General features: G+C 39.3%; 1 protein-coding gene across 1 annotated transcript in view; it reads right to left on the bottom strand.

Annotated features, from left to right (window-relative positions):
* Positions 1-14,042, bottom strand: part of Ect3 (Ectoderm-expressed 3) — a 28,596-nt gene extending 14,554 nt beyond the window's left edge. The window contains exons 1-8 of the mRNA XM_053790985.2: positions 13,941-14,042; positions 13,543-13,642; positions 13,166-13,341; positions 11,199-11,349; positions 10,456-10,519; positions 9,834-9,931; positions 2,564-2,744; positions 771-898 (exon numbers count right to left, since the gene is read on the bottom strand). Coding sequence (XP_053646960.2) covers positions 771-898; positions 2,564-2,744; positions 9,834-9,931; positions 10,456-10,519; positions 11,199-11,349; positions 13,166-13,341; positions 13,543-13,623 — 879 coding nt within the window. The 5' untranslated portion in view covers positions 13,624-13,642; positions 13,941-14,042. The remainder of the gene's footprint in view (positions 1-770; positions 899-2,563; positions 2,745-9,833; positions 9,932-10,455; positions 10,520-11,198; positions 11,350-13,165; positions 13,342-13,542; positions 13,643-13,940) is intronic.
* Positions 14,043-18,564: the final 4,522 nt, after the last annotated feature.

Consider the following 18,564-nt stretch of genomic DNA (forward strand, 5'->3'; position numbering starts at 1 on the left):
GCAGAATAGGATGACTAAGAGGGTATATAAATCTTGGGTGAAAGGTAGGAGCAGTAGAGGTCATCCCAGTAAAGGCTGGATAAAGGGGTAAAGGAGGTTTTGAGTGCTGGGGGCTTGAACATCCAACAGTCTTGTGAGTGTTAAATCTGTTGTGATAAGTGGTTTTCATGGCCTGACTGAGGTCCAGGGGTCAATCTTTGGAATGGATGGAAACATAAGACATGTTTCCTTAAGACACCTGTTGTCCATGTTCACCTATCAGTAAAATAGGTATCTGGGTGTTAATCGACTGGTATGGGTCATATCCTGGGGACAAAATTGACGTAAGTTGCCCAAAATGCTCTGCATAACAAGGTGCTTTCTATATAGTAGTATGTCATTGATGTCAGCTAGACCTCTATACCTTGTACATGTACTTGTAGAAATAATTATTATTATTGGAGTGTGAGCAAGGTAACATTATGAATCCTGGAGATGGAAAGTAATATGCCTGCACTCTGAAGGATGTGTGAGGATGTTACACTTGGGACAGTCGTCAGAACTCTGATGTCGACATACTTCTACAACAACGAGTGAATAAATGATGGTGAATTTTTCTTTTTCTTGGCCAGTTTGCCTACTAGCAATAAATTTCAAAATTTTATCTGGAGAGATTAGGTGACCTGCACATCCCTTTAAAATCCAAAATGATAGCTGGTTCTATTAGTTTATCTTACTTTTGTCACTATCAAGCAGTACTTTTACTTCTTAGTTACCTCAAGTGTTCTTACCTCAGAGTCAAGAGTACTGTGAGGTTCACCCCAGTGATCAAGCCAGCCAGGGTAGTATTCGGAGTTCACCAGAGGTCCGTGAGGTTCAAACAGCCTCATGGCAGCAAAGGATTTCTTCGCATCTCCCCCTTTAAAAAATGACAGTATAGCAAGGCATATATTTAGAAATATTTTAATGATTTTGTCATAATGAACTGAACTTAATGTATTAATAATAAACTTTGGTTAGCAAAATAAAGATTAATTAAAAAGTTAAAATTAGGAACAGTTATTTCATCTGAAGACAATATACAGTTAGCTTTATATCAGAATTCAATGGTACTGTGGTTTTTGAATAAAATAAAATAATTATTTTAGGAAAATCTTCCTTGGGTAATGATAAGTTAGTACATGTGGTAGGAATAAGAAAGTTTAAAACAGCCTATATAATTTTTTTAACACAGCCATTTTCCGCTGAGGCAGAGCAAGTCAAAAAAGAAGAAACACTTTCATCATCATTCACTACATCACTGTCTTCCCAGAGGCGTGCCGATACTACAGTTCAAAAAGTGAAACATTCTCACCCCCATTCAGAGTGCAGGCACTCTACTTCCCACCTCCAAATAACAAAATGTCGCATACAGTGATTCCCAAAACATCATAAAAAATCCTTTAGTACATATACAGAATCATTCCTTTGCCTATTCTGATAGTTTTTATTCAAGAAATATTTTTATTTTATTATTATCACACTGGCCGATTCCCACCAAGGCAGGGTGGCCCGAAAAAGAAAAACTTTCACCATCATTCACTCCATCACTGTCTTGCCAGAAGGGTGCTTTACACTACAGTTTTTAAACTGCAACATTAACACCCCTCCTTCAGAGTGCAGACACTGTACTTCCCATCTCCAGGACTCAAGTCCGGCCTGCCGGTTTCCCTGAACCCCTTCATAAATGTTACTTTGCTCACACTCCAACAGCACGTCAAGTATTAAAAACCATTTGTCTCCATTCACTCCTATCAAACACGCTCACGCATGCCTACTGGAAGTCCAAGCCCCTCGCACACAAAACCTCCTTTACCCCCTCTCTCCAACCTTTCCTAGGCCGACCCCTACCCCGCCTTCCTTCCACTACAGACTGATACACTCTTGAAGTCATTCTGTTTCGCTCCATTCTTTCTACATGTCCGAACCACCTCAACAACCCTTCCTCAGCCCTCTGGACAACAGTTTTGGTAATCCCGCACCTCCTCCTAACTTCCAAACTACGAATTCTCTGCATTATATTCACACCACACATTGCCCTCAGACATGACATCTCCACTGCCTCCAGCCTTCTTCTCGCTGCAACATTCATCACCCATGCTTCACACCCATATAAGAGCGTTGGTAAAACTATATTCTCATACATTCCCCTCTTTGCCTCCAAGGACAAAGTTCTTTGTCTCCACAGACTCCTAAGTGCACCACTCACTCTTTTCCCCTCATCAATTCTATGATTCACCTCATCTTTCATAGACCCATCCGCTGACACGTCCACTCCCAAATATCTGAATACATTCACCTCCTCCATACTCTCTCCCTCCAATCTGATATTCAATCTTTCATCACCTAATCTTTTTGTTATCCTCATAACCTTACTCTTTCCTGTATTCACCTTTAATTTTCTTCTTCAAGAAATAATCAGTGTAATTACCAATATATCATCCAATTCCTAAACTTTATTCTTGTGAATATGTATTTATACTGTGCTATATTAATAAAGTGAGTACAGTATTTCAGATATTGGAAAAACATTTTGTCAGCTTACCAGAGCCAAAGTCGACAGTGCTGTACACTCCCGGTATTTTACCACACTTGAGGTAGCTAGCACCATCCCCATCAGTGGTGAAGAGGACAACATTATCTCCCACTCCTTGTCGTACCAAGTCACGCAGGTGTGATGTATAGGCAAAATCACAGTCTGGGTAGCTGCCATATTCGTTCTCAACCTGTGGAAATTATTCATAATGGCTACAGTATTTGGGTTGGATGGTTGGTTTACCATACTAGTTGAAACTGTATCTGCTGTATGAAGGGTATTCATAAAGGTTACATATCACCTGTGCACACCAGTCCAGAAAATTATTAGAATAAATTGTGTGTATATATATACACACAAGTAAAGGTTGGATGCGAAAAGTGGGTCATAATAAGCGTGTATGCACCTGGAGAAGAGAGGAATGCAGAGGAGAGAGAGAGAGATTTTGGGAGATGTTAAGTGAATGTATAGGAGCCTTTGAACCAAGCGAGAGAGTAATTGTGGTAGGAGACCTGAATGCTAAAGTAGGAGAAACTTTTAGAGAGGGTGTGGTAGGTAAGTTTGGGGTGCCAGGTGTAAATGATAATGGGAGCCCTTTGATTGAACTTTGTATAGAAAGGGGTTTAGTTATAGGTAATACATATTTTAAGAAAAAGAGGTTAAATAAGTATACAAGATATGATGTAGGGCGAAATGACAGTAGTTTGTTGGATTATGTATTGGTAGATAAAAGACTGTTGAGTAGACTTCAGGATGTACATGTTTATAGAGGGGCCACAGATATATCAGATCACTTTCTAGTTGTAGCTTCACTGAGAGTAAAAGGTAGATGGGATACAAGGAGAATAGAAGCATCAGGGAAGAGAGAGGTGAAGGTTTATAAACTAAAAGAGGAGGCAGTTAGGGTAAGATATAAACAGCTATTGGAGGATAGATGGGCTAATGAGAGCATAAGCAATGGGGTCGAAGAGGTATGGGGTAGGTTTAAAAATGTAGTGTTAGAGTGTTCAGCAGAAGTTTGTGGTTACAGGAAAGTGGGTGCGGGAGGGAAGAGGAGCGATTGGTGGAATGATGATATAAAGAGAGTAGTAAGGGAGAAAAAGTTAGCATATGAAAAGTTTTTACAAAGTAGAAGTGATGCAAGGAGGGAAGAGTATATGGAGAAAAAGAGAGAGGTTAAGAGAGTGGTGCAGCAATGTAAAAAGAGAGCAAATGAGAGAGTGGGTGAGATGTTATCAACAAATTTTGTTGAAAATAAGAAAGTTTTGGAGTGAGATTAACAAGTTAAGGAAGCCTAGAGAACAAATGGATTTGTCAGTTAAAAATAGGAGAGGAGAATTATTAAATGGAGAGTTAGAGGTATTGGGAAGATGGAGGGAATATTTTGAGGAATTGTTAAATGTTGATGAAGATAGGGAAGCTGTGATTTCGTGTATAGGGCAAGGAGGAATAACATCTTGTAGGAGTGAGGAAGAGCCAGTTGTGAGTGTGGAGGAAGTTCGTGAGGCAGTAGGTAAAATGAAAGGGGTTAAGGCAGCCGGGATTGATGGGATAAAGATAGAAATGTTAAAAGCAGGTGGGGATATAGTTTTGGAGTGGTTGGTGCAATTATTTAATAAATGTATGGAAGAGGGTAAGGTACCTAGGGATTGGCAGAGAGCATGCATAGTTCCTTTGTATAAAGGCAAAGGGGACAAAAGAGAGTGCAAAAATTATAGGGGGATAAGTCTGTTGAGTATAACTGGTAAAGTGTATGGTAGAGTTATTATTGAAAGAATTAAGAGTAAGACTGAGAATAGGATAGCAGATGAACAAGGAGGCTTTAGGAAAGGTAGGGGTGTGTGGACCAGGTGTTTACAGTGAAACATGTAAGTGAACAGTATTTAGATAAGGCTAAAGAGGTCTTTGTGGCATTTATGGATTTGGAAAAGGCATATGACAGGGTGGATAGGGGGGCAATGTGGCAGATGTTGCAGGTGTATGGTGTAGGAGGTAGGTTACTGAAAGCAGTGAAGAGTTTTTACGAGGATAGTGAGGCTCAAGTTAGAGTATGTAGGAAAGAGGGAAATTATTTCCCAGTAAAAGTAGGCCTTAGACAAGGATGTGTGATGTCACCGTGGTTGTTTAATATATTTATAGATGGGGTTGTAAGAGAAGTAAATGCGAGGGTCTTGGCAAGAGGCGTGGAGTTAAAAGATAAAGAATCACACATAAAGTGGGAGTTGTCACAGTTGCTCTTTGCTGATGACACTGTGCTCTTGGGAGATTCTGAAAAGAAGTTGCAGAGATTGGTGGATGAATTTGGTAGGGTATGCAAAAGAAGAAAATTAAAAGTGAATATAGGAAAGAGTAAGGTTATGAGGATAACAAAAAGATTAGGTGATGAAAAATTGGATATCAGATTGGAGGGAGAGAGTATGGAGGAGGTGAATGTATTCAGATATTTGGGAGTGGACGTGTCAGCGGATGGGTCTATGAAAGATGAGGTGAATCATAGAATTGATGAGGGGAAAAGGGTGAGTGGTGCACTTAGGAGTCTGTGGAGACAAAGAACTTTGTCCTTGGAGGCAAAGAGGGGAATGTATGAGAGTATAGTTTTACCAACGCTCTTATATGGGTGTGAAGCATGGGTGATGAATGTTGCAGCGAGGAGAAGGCTGGAGGCAGTGGAGATGTCATGTCTGAGGGCAATGTGTGGTGTGAATATAATGCAGAGAATTCGTAGTTTGGAAGTTAGGAGGTGCGGGATTACCAAAACTGTTGTCCAGAGGGCTGAGGAAGGGTTGTTGAGGTGGTTCGGACATGTAGAGAGAATGGAGCGAAACAGAGTGACTTCAAGAGTGTATCAGTCTGTAGTGGAAGGAAGGCGGGGTAGGGGTCGGCCTAGGAAAGGTTGGAGGGAGGGGGTAAAGGAGGTTTTGTGTGCGAGGGGCTTGGACTTCCAGCAGGCATGCGTGAGCGTGTTTGATAGGAGTGAATGGAGACAAATGGTTTTTAATACTTGACGTGCTGTTGGAGTGTGAGCAAAGTAACATTTATGAAGGGGTTCAGGGAAACCAGCAGGCTGGACTTGAGTCCTGGAGATGGGAAGTACAGTGCCTGCACTCTGAAGGAGGGGTGTTAATGTTGCAGTTTAAAAACTGTAGTGTAAAGAACCCTTCTGGCAAGACAGTGATGGAGTGAATGATGGTGAAAGTTTTTCTTTTTCGGGCCACCCTGCCTTGGTGGGAATCGGCCAGTGTGATAATAAAAAAATAAATAAATAAATATATACACTAAGAGATTTGCACTTCTCTGGGTAAATACCACCAATTCATTTAAGTTGCTTGACTTGTCAGTTTTAGAGTGTGTCAGCTGCACGAGGGTCATAAAGGTTGTTTACCACATGTACACTACCAGTCAAGAATACTCTAACACTTCATATTAGGAGTTAAAGTAAATTCTTAGTGTACAGTGGACCCTCAACCAGCGATGGCATCGATTAACGATAAATCTGACTAGCGATACATTTTAATGCAAAAATTTTGCCTCGACGCGCTTAAAAACCCGACCAGCGCTATTCGTTCCGTACGAGACGCGTCCACTTTGGCCTGAGCGCACCTCACTTGTCCTGTGGGTGCCAGTGTTTACAAGCCAGCCACCGCGGTCGCTTCCAAACATACAACTGGAACATTTCATATTATCACAGCCTTTATAGTGATTGCACCTGCAAAATAAGTCACCATTGGCCCCAAGAAAGCTTCTAGTGCCAACCCTACAGCAAAAAGGGTGAGAATTACTATGGAGATGAAGAAAGAGATCATTGCTAAGTATGAAAGTGGAGTGTGTGTCTCTGAGCTGGTCAGGTTGTATAATAAACCCCAATCAAACATCGCTACTATTGTGGGCAAGAAAACGGCAATCAACTAAGCTGTTCTTGTCAAAGGTGCAACTATGTTTTCGAAACTGAGATCGCAAGCGGTAGAAAATGTTGAGAGACTCTTATTGGTGTGGATAAACGAGAAACAGATAGCAGGAGATAGCATCTCTCAAGCGATCATATGTGAAAAGGCTAGGAAGTTGCATGACGATTTAATTAAAAAAAAATGCCAGCAACTAGTGATGTGAGTGAATTTAAGGCCAGCAAAAGTTGGTTTGAGAGATTTAAGAAGCATAGTGGCATTCATAGTGTGATAAGGCATGGTGAGGCTGCCAGTTCGGACCACAAAGCGGCTGAAAAATATGTGCAGGAATTCAAGGAGTACATAGACAGTGAAGGACTGAAACCTGAACAAGTGTTTAATTGTGATGAAACAGGCCTGTTTTGGAAGAAAATGCCAAGCAGGACCTACATTACTCAGGAGGAAAAGGCACTCCCAGGACATAAGCCTATGAAAGACAGGCTTACTCTGTTGATGTGTGCCAATGCTAGTGGTGATTGCAAAGTGAAGCCTTTATTGGTGTATCACTCTGAAACTCCCAGAGTGTTCAGGAAAAACAATGTCGTCAAGGCTAATTTGTGTGTGCTGTGGAGGGCAAACAGTAAGGCATGGGTCACTAGGGACTTTTTCTATGACTAGTTACACCATGCATTTGCCCCCAATGTGAAAAATTACCTAATTGAAAAGAAATTAGACCTTAAGTGCCTCCTGGTATTAGACAGTGCTCCTGGTCATCCTTCAGACTTGGCAGAGCGACTTTCTAAGGACATGAGCTTCATTAAGGTGAAGTTTTTGCCTCCTAATACCACTCCTCTCCTGCAGCCCATGGACCAGCAGGTCATTTCCAACTTCAAGAAACTGTACACAAAAGCTATGTTTGAAAGGTGCTTTGTAGTGACCTCAGAAACTCAACTGACTCTAAGAGAGTTTTGGAAAGATCATTTTACCATCCTCAATTGTGTAAACATTATAGGTAAGGCTTGGGAGGAAGTGACTAAGAGGACCTTGAACTCTGCTTGGAAAAAACTCTGGCCAAAATGTGTAGACAAAAGGGATTGTGAAGGGTTTGAGGCTAACCCTGAGAATCCTATGCCAGTTGAGGAATCCATTGTGGCATTGGGGAAGTCCTTGGGGTTGGAGGTTAGTGGGGAGGATGTGGAAGAGCTGGTGGAGGAGGACAATGAAGAACTAACCACTGATGAGCTGCTAGATCATCTTGAACAGCAAGAGAGCAGACCTGAGGAAACTGCTTCAGAGGAGGGGATAGAGAAATTGAAGAAGTTGCCTACTTCTAAGATTAAGGAAATGTGTGCAAAGTGGCTTGAAGTGCAAACCTTTTTTGATGAAAATCACCCTGACACAGCTACTGCAAGCCGTGTTGGCAACCTGTACACTGACAATGTTGTGAACCACTTTAGGAAAGTCATAAAGGAACGAGAGGTACAGGTATCTATGGACAGATATGTTGTGCGACAGAAGTCCAGTGACTCTGATGCTGGTCCTAGTGGCATTAAAAGAACAAGGGAAGTAACCCCAGAAAAAGACTTGCTACCTCAAGTGCTAATGGAAGGGGATTCCCCTTCTAAACACTAAGAAGATCAATGGTCTCCCCTCCTCCCATCCCATCAATCATCACCAGATCTTCAATAGAAAATTAACTTGACTAACGATTATTTCGATTAACGATGAGCTCTCAGGAACGGGTTAATATCGCTGGTTGAGGGTCCACTGTATATATTATTGTAGTGCTTATAGTTTTCACTCTTAGACTTGCCATATTTTTTAATGCTTTATCCATACCTGACCATCACTGTCACTACATTACTGTATTATGTGAGTAAATGGTTAAAAAAAAATGACAAGTTGATAAATAAGACACTTGTGCAATAGATGAGTCTCTTTATTCTGTAAACATATTGGACCGAAGATGCCAGTGCCTGAGAAAATGTTCCCAGAATAAAGATACCCAAATGTTTCTTGTGTACTGTATTATAATTATCATCAAGAACTTCCTCCTATTCTTTTGGAACCCATGAACAATGATTTATAACCACAACATAGTCTATATTTATATACTTATGCAGCCACACATAATTTTATATTAAAAATCATTAAGACATTTATTATCCAATTATAGCATTCTATATAGTAGTATGATGCAATACATTATTATTAGTTTTTATGTTAAGATAATTACAGCACTCTGTATAGTAGTATGATGAGGTACATTATTCTTTCTTTCTTTCAACACACCGGCCATATCCCACCGAGGCGGGGTGCCCCAAAAGGAAAAACAAAAGTTTCTCCTTTTACATTTAATAATATATACAGGAGAAGAGGTTACTAGCCCCTTGCTCCCGGCATTTTAGTCGCCTCTTACAACATGCATGGCTTACGGAGCAAGAATTCTGTTCCACTTCCCCATGGAGATAAGAGGAAATAAGCAAGAATAAGAACTAGAAAGAAAATAGAAGAAAACCCAGAGGGGTGTGTATATATGTGCTTGTACATGTATGTGTAGTGTGACCTAAGTGTAAGTAGAAGTAGCAAGATATACCTGAAATCTTGCATGTTCATGAGACAGAAAAAAGGACACCAGCAATCCTACCATCATGTAAAACAATTACAGGCTTTCGTTTTACACTCACTTGGCAGGACGGTAGTACCTCCCTGGGCGGTTGCTGTCTACCAACCTACTACCTGTAAGGTACATTATTATTAGCTTTTTTTAATATGCTGGTCATCTCCCACCGAGGCAAGGTGATCCAGAAAAGAAACACTTTCACTATCATTCACACTATCACTGTCTTGCCAAAGGAGTGTAGATACAACATTATTATTTTTTATGGCAAGATAATTAGGGTCACTCACAAGAAGAGACCCCTCAAGGAAGGTTCCTTGATGTTGGTGAGGGGCTCTTGATTTAGGGAATTGGATCTGTGCTCCAGTTCCCCGAATTAAGCCTGAATGCCTTCCACATCCCCCCCCTCCAGGTGCTGTATAATCCTCCGGGTTTAGCGCTTCCCCCTTGATTATAATAATAATAATAATCACAAGAAGAGAAGAGGTGTTCCATTTCATGAACTTTCTAATAAATATGTAATCAAAACGTGTGTCAGCACACTTCTAGCAAGATAGTAATTGCATGAGTGATGGTGAATATTTTCCCTATTTTGAATGATATCATGGTGGGAGATAGCCATCAAGGGTAAAAAAATAATTGATGATACAGTATCTGTATAAGCAAAAAAAAACACTTCTGTATCTCTTTTCCACATGATCTAACATTTTTAAGGGTTTTAACTCTACAAGTTTTAAAAATAGACACTTAGTTAAATAGTAATTATGTTTTAGCTTACCTGCAGCATGATGACTGGTCCTCCATTTTCATAAAGTAACGGTTTAATCTTAGGCAGGAGAACATTGCCATACCAGTCATCTACATAAGTCAGGTACGCTGCACACAAGATCAGTGTATTAATCACATATAGAGTACACAGCATTTAATAAATATTTAACCTGTTATTCATGTAAAATATTGTAGAAGTTACTGATATACTAAAACTGTGTTTGACACAACATAGTTCATAAAATTATTATTGATTTGCTAGAATCCTCATTACCTATACTAATCATAATCCAACCTGTAATTCTTAAAACAATTAAACTCAATAAAAGCCATATAGCATGTACGAATAGGATATTCAATTCTCTTGTATTCATTGTAACTCCTAAATTTATTTTTACGACTACCTAAGAGAGTGTATATAAGCATTCAATTAGTTATTGCCTTATTAATCTTAAGATAGGCTTGTCTGCCTGAAATCCTCTCCATACTAAGGGGCTTTCTGCATGAACACCTAAATGTCATTCACCCTTGTACAAACATTGCATCATGCAGAAATATAGAATCTTTAATCTTTAAACATTTTATGAGATTCGCTCTTGTAATGCAAGATATACATATATAGTGGTACACACATGAGTCTGAACTTCGAAGTCTCATGTCTGGGTTCTTGTTCAACAGCCAGTATGGTAAGCCTCCCTGAGAAAACAATGCACAAAATTAAATAACTCTTGCCTTGATTTGATATTTACTTAAATCACTGCACTTGCTTAAATTAGTCACATGTCTACATCTTCATGAAATTTTCATAGAAAATGAAAGAGCAACTGAAGAGTAGCTAAATTTAATGATTAGCAGAAAGGCTCAGTCTGGAAGCAAGTTGTTGGGGCAATGATTCCTGATACGTATTATACAGTATATACTAGAGGTATACCACAAGTTAGTCTAACAACAAACATTTTTAATCATTACTATAATTAATATTTTGCTTAGTGGTAATGGCAGTTATGTTAAATTTTTGTAGAAAGAAATGAAGATAAATATAGCACTGCACTGTATTAGGTAAGAACATAAGAGGAGTCTACAGGACATCAGTAATGACTGGTAACACACTTAAGTAGCAACAGTGATAGGCACTTGAGTACTTGTAAGTGTATACAGTATTTCCTATGGTGGCATTAACAATTTACATAAGTTAGTTAATTCTTAGTTTGGATTTTAGAGTGAAAAAGGGCAAATGCTACATTTTTCAGAGTTAATATTATAATGGCAACATAAAACAAACTGATTATAAAATTACAGTAATTTAAATCCACCAGAATTAGCACTATATAAGTGTTTGCAATAATTAAATTCCTGTATTCAAAAACATGCTTACCATATCTCTCTCAGCATCTATGAAAGGACCAAGACGTAAGATAACCACAAGATCTTCCTCCTGTGCCATCTTCAGGAAACTCTCCAAATCGAGCATGCCAGTGAAGTCATACACACCAGGCTCTGGTTCATGGCTTGACCATTCTACATAACTAAAAAAAAACCTAGGTATGAATTCAAATCAAACAAGCATCTTTTTTCATAAATAATAACTTATTTGATACATTGCTAATTATAGTATTACATTCTTGTCATATCTAAATGGTGCGAGGTAAGCCTACCAGGTTCCACAGTACATATGTATATCGCCAAGAAAAAAGGGTTTCACATGAATGCCTACAATAAATGGAAACCAGGAAGTATTACTAAGTAGTAATTTATTTCAATCTATGAAGGCATGCACAATATGTGACTGTATCCACTTTTTATAAATATAAATAATGCTGAAGAATAAATACTGCCTTATTCAAATTCAATTCAAATTCAAATTCAAACTTTATTCTCTGTAAGTATTACAATGCTGAGTTTACAGAATTTGGTTATTGTGTGGTTTACATGTAGTAAAATAATAATTACAGAGTGTACCACTAGAACGCCTAGCATGGCTAGGCATTTCGGGCAGACTTATATTAAATCTTAGGTTTAAAATGTTACAAAATTATGAGATAAGTTGGTATTATGGCTAAGTGACTAAATACTAGTTGTGAGTTTAGCAATGTGAATGCTTTTGTTTTGGCACTATACATAGTTTCAGTATTGGAGTATCACAGGCCAACTTTTGACTAGTTAAGATTCATTATTTTGAGATTGAGATTGATATTTCTGTTTATGGTCAAATGGGTGAGTGAGTGTAAGTGTGAACCACCAGGTGGTATTCGTATTATTAGTTGACAGGGTGTATCAGGGAGATAAGATGTTTTCTGATGGTAGTTTTGAAGGTGATGAATGTGTCTGCAGTTTTGGAATTTTCAGGTAGGGTGTTCCAGATTTTAGGGCCTTTGACATACATTGAATTTTTGTAAAGGTTTAGTCGGACACGGGGAATATCATAGAGATGTTTGTGTCTGGTGTTGTGCCTGTGGGTTCTGTCACAACTATCAAGAAAGCATTTTAGGTCAAGGTTAATATTGGAATTTAAGGTCCTGTAGGTGTAGATTGCACAGTAGTAAGTGTGGATGTACTGAACAGGGAGTAAGTTTAGATCTATGAAGAGTGGGGGGGTGTGTTGCCAGGGATGGGATTTAGTGATTATTCTTACTGCGGCTTTTTGTTGGGTTATTATTGGCTTTAGGTTCAACAGAACTGCATACCTCAAAGAACAAATTTTGTAACAGTGTGTTATCAGTGTGCCAACAGTCTGCAACACAAATCTGGTGATGGGTTTTTCATGGTATTAGAGGGCCCCCTTCTCTTACCCAGATCAAACCTGATATACTCCCCACCCCTCACATTCCTCAGATGTTTTATGACCTTATGTGTTTAGTGCTTACTGTGTATAGTAGTTTACTCAGTATGCTGTATCTGATATATATTATTTTGTTATACTTGATAGTTCTAGTCATAGTTCTCCCTGAACTGCAACATGACAACACATTTCAGAATACAGTATATATACATGTATTTTGATTTAACCCTCTAATAATTTGTAGTCAATCTAATGTAATTAAATTCAAGTGATATTAATTAAATTCAAGTGATATTTAACCTAACCAAAGCAAACGAAGCTGCCTAACCTAAACTAACTTAATTAAAGTAACCTAACCCAGCACAACCCTACACCAAAATGCAATTCTTGAAAATAAATTTTCAGTGTACAGTGTACATAATTTCAGCTGGAAACTGATATATCACAAAACTTTTTTTTGTACTGTAGTTGTAGATGATACTAAAGATATACTATATGGATTTATTAGCAATGGAAACTATATGATGAAGGCATATCACAAAAAAATATGTCATATAACCTACGTTTGTAGGGCGTTGAATCCTGCCATACGCATCTTCTTAAGACGATCTCTCCAGTTTGAGGGTATGACACGGAAGTAATGGATGGAACCTGATATGTACTGGAAGGGCTCCCCATCCTTAAGAAATTGGTCATTTTCGTAGTCAATCACAAAAGTTCTGTCTGCATCAGAACTTTTCTGTAAGATTGCAATTTTCATAAAGCATTAACCATTAATAAATACAAGCACTGATAAGTAGAACATTTAAAAAATTTCCAAGACTATTTCTTGAGTACACAAAACAGTTGTAAACAGATAGCTAAGATATCTAGCTATATAATTTATGGATATTTAATCCTGGAGGGACCACAAGACATTTTCAAAAGGAAAACACGTTACCAGGGCAGAAGAACAATGTAATGAAAGAAACAACAGCAGTGGGAAAAGGAGAACACCGTCTGCCTTGGTCCCCCCTGCCATGTTCACCACAACACGTTTTCTGTAAAAAATCAAACAAGAATTAATCATGTTTAAAGTGATTACCTCTTAGATATACATTAAAAATCAATATAAACTCCACAACTCAAGAGATACTATGCTCTTGCAACATTGATCGCATCATATATATCTCAGACGACGTAATTATCAGTTGTGCAATACTCAAAGCGCAAACTAATTTATTTACAAAAAAAAATCGGAAATTGTAATCCTCTGCAGTAAAACTATACATATAATTCTTCCCATGGAATATGATAGTAGAATTGTCCCGGAAATATGATAATACAATTACACATTACCTTGAATGATGTGAATTAAAAATATATAGAGAAACGAGTGGGTAATATGGATTTGTAAATTGTTTGAGTCTCCCAGGATGAGTGTCTTCCCCACCAGCACCTCTACTCTTATATAAAGTACAAATGGCGGATCTAAGCCTTATCTATAACATGATAACTGACTCATTGTATAACTAACAATTTATTCCGAGTTATATTAGTATGGTATAACAATTATAGATATTTTTTCTCTTGTTCTCTATTGATTTTAAGATATTAAAAATTATTATAATAATAATAAAATTATAATAACTGTAGAAAGGCATATAGGCATGGATTATATATATTTGCATAACATAATTATTATTATTATTATTATTATTATTATTATTATTTGAAGGCTCCACGGGTAGACACCATTATCACTAGCCTTTCCAAGGCGGGGAAGGTGCCGGGGCCGGAGCTTGGTACCATCTGCAACACACAAGACTGCCATTCGCAATAGTCCTCCTAGGGTGGGGAAGATGGCAAACCACAGGCCAAGCTTCTTACGAGCCCCGTGAGGGCGGAGAATGGGGCTAGGCCGTAGGTCTCACGACACTCCCTAGACGGGGAGCCAAGGCCGGGTCACCATCTGGAAAAGACTTGGGCCGGGAGAGTACAGGCGAATCGAGGAGGTAAGTTCTTCAAGTACTTTTTTGAACATCAAAAATGGTATACAATACCGACAGGTTGTTAGGTAAGACACATATGCAACTTAGACAACTTTATTCCGAAACGTTTCGCTTACACAGTAGGCTTGTTCAGTCGAATACTGAACTTCTCCAGGCTGAGGGACTGACAACCTCAAATTCTACGACTTTAAGGGTGATGGACTGATTACATCGTCTTCACATCTCTACTGTTCCTGCCTACTTTCTGTATTCGACTGAAGAAGCCTACTGTGTAAGCGAAACGTTTCGGAATAAAATTGTCTAAGTTGCATATGTCTTACCTAACAAGTACTTTTTTTATTTTTTTCATTCTAACTTTTAGTAATCTTTTACTCATAACTCGAGAACTCCTCATCTTATCGGATTCCAATTTCGAACACTTATGTTATTATGTATGATAATTGTGTAATTGTATTTATGTGTATCTGTACCTAAATAAACTTACTTAATCCTGGCAGGGCTCAGATAACTTCCAAAATCCTCAGTGGTTCAGCTTCAAAGAGAGATGGTTGAGAGAAAATTCAGGCTGCTAGGTGCAAATTTGACCATTTATGTGTATAATAGTGCGGAATTGTTATTCCCGTTTAATTATCATGATCAAAATACTTTGTGTTTATTTCTGAATGGCTTTAATATTTTATGGATGATCCACTTTTCTCAGGGGAGGTGGCTGGATGGCAGTTAGGGACTCTTAATCCATGAAGCTGGATTTATCATCCTCTTCCTTGGATCGAACTTGAGTGCCTCCCATTCCCGATAGACTGTAGAACCTTACGGGTTTAGTGATCCCCCTGATTAAAAATACTTTGAGGTAATCAGGTTTAATCCGAGGAAGCGGAGTGCAGCTGCAGTTCCTCTGATCAAGACCCTCTCGCCGGCATCATGGGACCCAGTGCTGGAGAATACACCACCTGGCTATCAACCATATTGATAATGCATACATTTGAAGGTCGCACAATCTGTGGGAATACACACAAGGTGGACTCTAGTAAGTTTAGGAACAGGTCCACATGATATAATTATCATACCTAGTAACATATGTCTAACATACCTAGGATAACCCAAAAAAGTCAGTGATTTATTTCCATCGTTCTCCTAAATTGTTTAAGTGTGCCATACCTAAATAACGATGGAAGTTACTTCTTTGTATTGGGTTCCTTGTAATAACTTATTATTTAAAGCTTGGCTATAAAATACAGTAGAAATCATCAGAAATATAATCATGGGAAATCACTAATTCCGGAGGGGCTATGGAGTTCCTAGGGAATGGGAGACAAACCTGGTTGAAGGGAAGGAAGGTATACCTGGAGGGTGTTTCGGGGGTCAACGCCCCTGCTGCCCAGTCCTTCACCAGGCCTCGCGGTGAATCAGGACCTGATCGACCAGGCTGTTACGCACTTAAACCGACGTACGAACCACAGCCCAGTTGGTCAGGTACTGATTTTGGGTATCTGTCCAGCTCCCTCTTGACATCCAGGGGTTTATTGGTAATCCCCCTTATGTATACTGGGAGGCAGATGAGCAGTCTTGGGCCCCTGACATTTATTGTGTTCTCTTAGTGTACTCTTGGCGCCCCTGCTTTTCATTGAGGGAATGTTGCATCTCCTGCTAAGTCGTTTGCTTTCGTAGGGAGTGATTTCCGTGTACAGATTTGGGACTATTCCCTCTTAGGATTTTCGAAGTGTATGATATCGTGTATCTCTCGCCTGCATTCCAGGGAGTACAGGTCAAGATATTTCAACCGTTCCCAGTAGTTTAGGCGCTTTATTGTACTTATACGTGCAGTGAAAGTTCTCTGTATTTTCTCCAGACCTGCAATTTCGCCTGCTTTCAAAGTGGACCAGTCAATAGGATGACTATTATCTAACATGACAGAAAAGGGCATTATTGGTGTCGGCGTTGTGCTTTTTCGTTCTTTAGTAGTAGTGGTAGTGGCGGAGGTAGTATAGTAGTAATATTTTAGTAGTAGTAGTAGTGGTGGTGATAGTATATTATTATTATTATTATTATTATCGTCAAGTGCAAGTAGTGGGGCCTCTCAGTAGATGGGTGTGTCTGTACTGGTCATGATAATTCAAAGGCTGTCACCACCCACTGTACTGTATATACAGATAACTGCCTAGATAATTTCTCTCGTGGTAACAAATTATCATTATGAATTACGCGTAAAATATTTGCGATAATGGACGACGTTTTTACAATAATTTTATTTCTTTATTAAATGAGAGTAAGATTATTATTATTATTATTATTATTCGTTCTTGCATTACTGAGTATGACAGAAACCATCCTACATCATGGAGTATGACAGAAACCATCCTACATCATGGAGTATGACAGAAACCATCCTACATCATGGAGTATGACAGAAACAATCCTACATCATGGAGTATGACAGAAACCATCCTACATCATGGAGTATGACAGAAACCATCCTACATCATGGAGTATGACAGAAACCATCCTACATCATGGAGTATGACAGAAACCATCCTACATCATGGAGTATGACAGAAACCATCCTACATCATGGAGTATGACAGAAACCATCCTACATCATGGAGTATGACAGAAACCATCCTACATCATGGAGTATGACAGAAACCATCCTACATCATGGAGTATGACAGAAACCATCCTACATCATGGAGTATGACAGAAACCATCCTACATCATGGGGTATGACAGAGAAACCATCCTACATCATGGAGTATGACAGAAACCATCCTACATCATGGAGTATGACAGAAACCATCCTACATCATGGAGTATGACAGAAACCATCCTACATCATGGAGTATGACAGAAACCATCCTACATCATGGAGTATGACAGAAACCATCCTACATCATGGAGTATGACAGAAACCATCCTACATCATGGAGTATGACAGAAACCATCCTACATCATGGAGTATGACAGAAACCATCCTACATCATGGAGTATGACAGAAACCATCCTACATCATGGAGTATGACAGAAACCATCCTACATCATGGAGTATGACAGGATACCATCCTGCGTCATCGAGTATGACAGGATATCAAACCAAAAGACTGGTCAGAAGATGCAGCATCACCCCAATAAAAAGCAGGGGCGTCATGAGTACGCTAAGAGACAACACAGCAAGTGTCAGGGATCCAAGACTGTTCAGCTACCTCCCAGTATACTTAAGGGAGATTATCAACAGACTCCTGGCTGTTTTCAAGAAGGCGTTGGACAGGCACATAAAGTCAATACCTGACCAGCCAGGCTGTAGTTCGTACTTTGGTTTGCGTGCGGCCAGCAGTAACAGCCTGGTAGATCAGGCCCTGATCCACCACGAGGCCTGGTCATGGACCGGGCCGCGGGGGCGTTGACCCCCGAAACCCGCTGTAGGTGCACAGTAGTAAGAGTGATTATTTTGTATAGCGAGTAAGTTTTGATCTTGGAAGATGGAGTGTGCCTAGCAGTAGACTGAGTGGTCATTCATACTCCAGCTTTTTGTTAAGTTTATTCAGGTATACACAAGTACAGTTACATAGATTATCCCCTCAAGGAAGGTTCCTTGATGTTGGTGAGGGGCTCTTGATTTAGGAAATTGGATCTGTGCTCCAGTTCCCCGAATTAAGCCTGAATGCCTTCCACATCCCCCCTACGCGCTGTATAATCCTCCGGGTTTAGCGCTTCCCCTTGATTATAATAATAATAATAATAATACATAGATTATCATACATAGCAACATATGTGTAGAGAACTTAGGATAACCCAAAAAAGTCAGTGACTTATTTCCATTGGGCCCCTCACGGAAGGTTCCTTGATGTTGGTGAGGGGCTCTTGATTTATGGAATTGGATCTGTGCTCCAGTTCCCCGAATTAAGCCTGAATGCCTTCCACATCCCCCCCGGGCGCTGTATAATCCTACGGGTTTAGCGCTTCCCCTTGATTATAAT

This window comes from Cherax quadricarinatus, chromosome 88 (assembly GCF_038502225.1).
Source record: "Cherax quadricarinatus isolate ZL_2023a chromosome 88, ASM3850222v1, whole genome shotgun sequence".
Classification (NCBI taxonomy): domain Eukaryota; kingdom Metazoa; phylum Arthropoda; class Malacostraca; order Decapoda; family Parastacidae; genus Cherax; species Cherax quadricarinatus.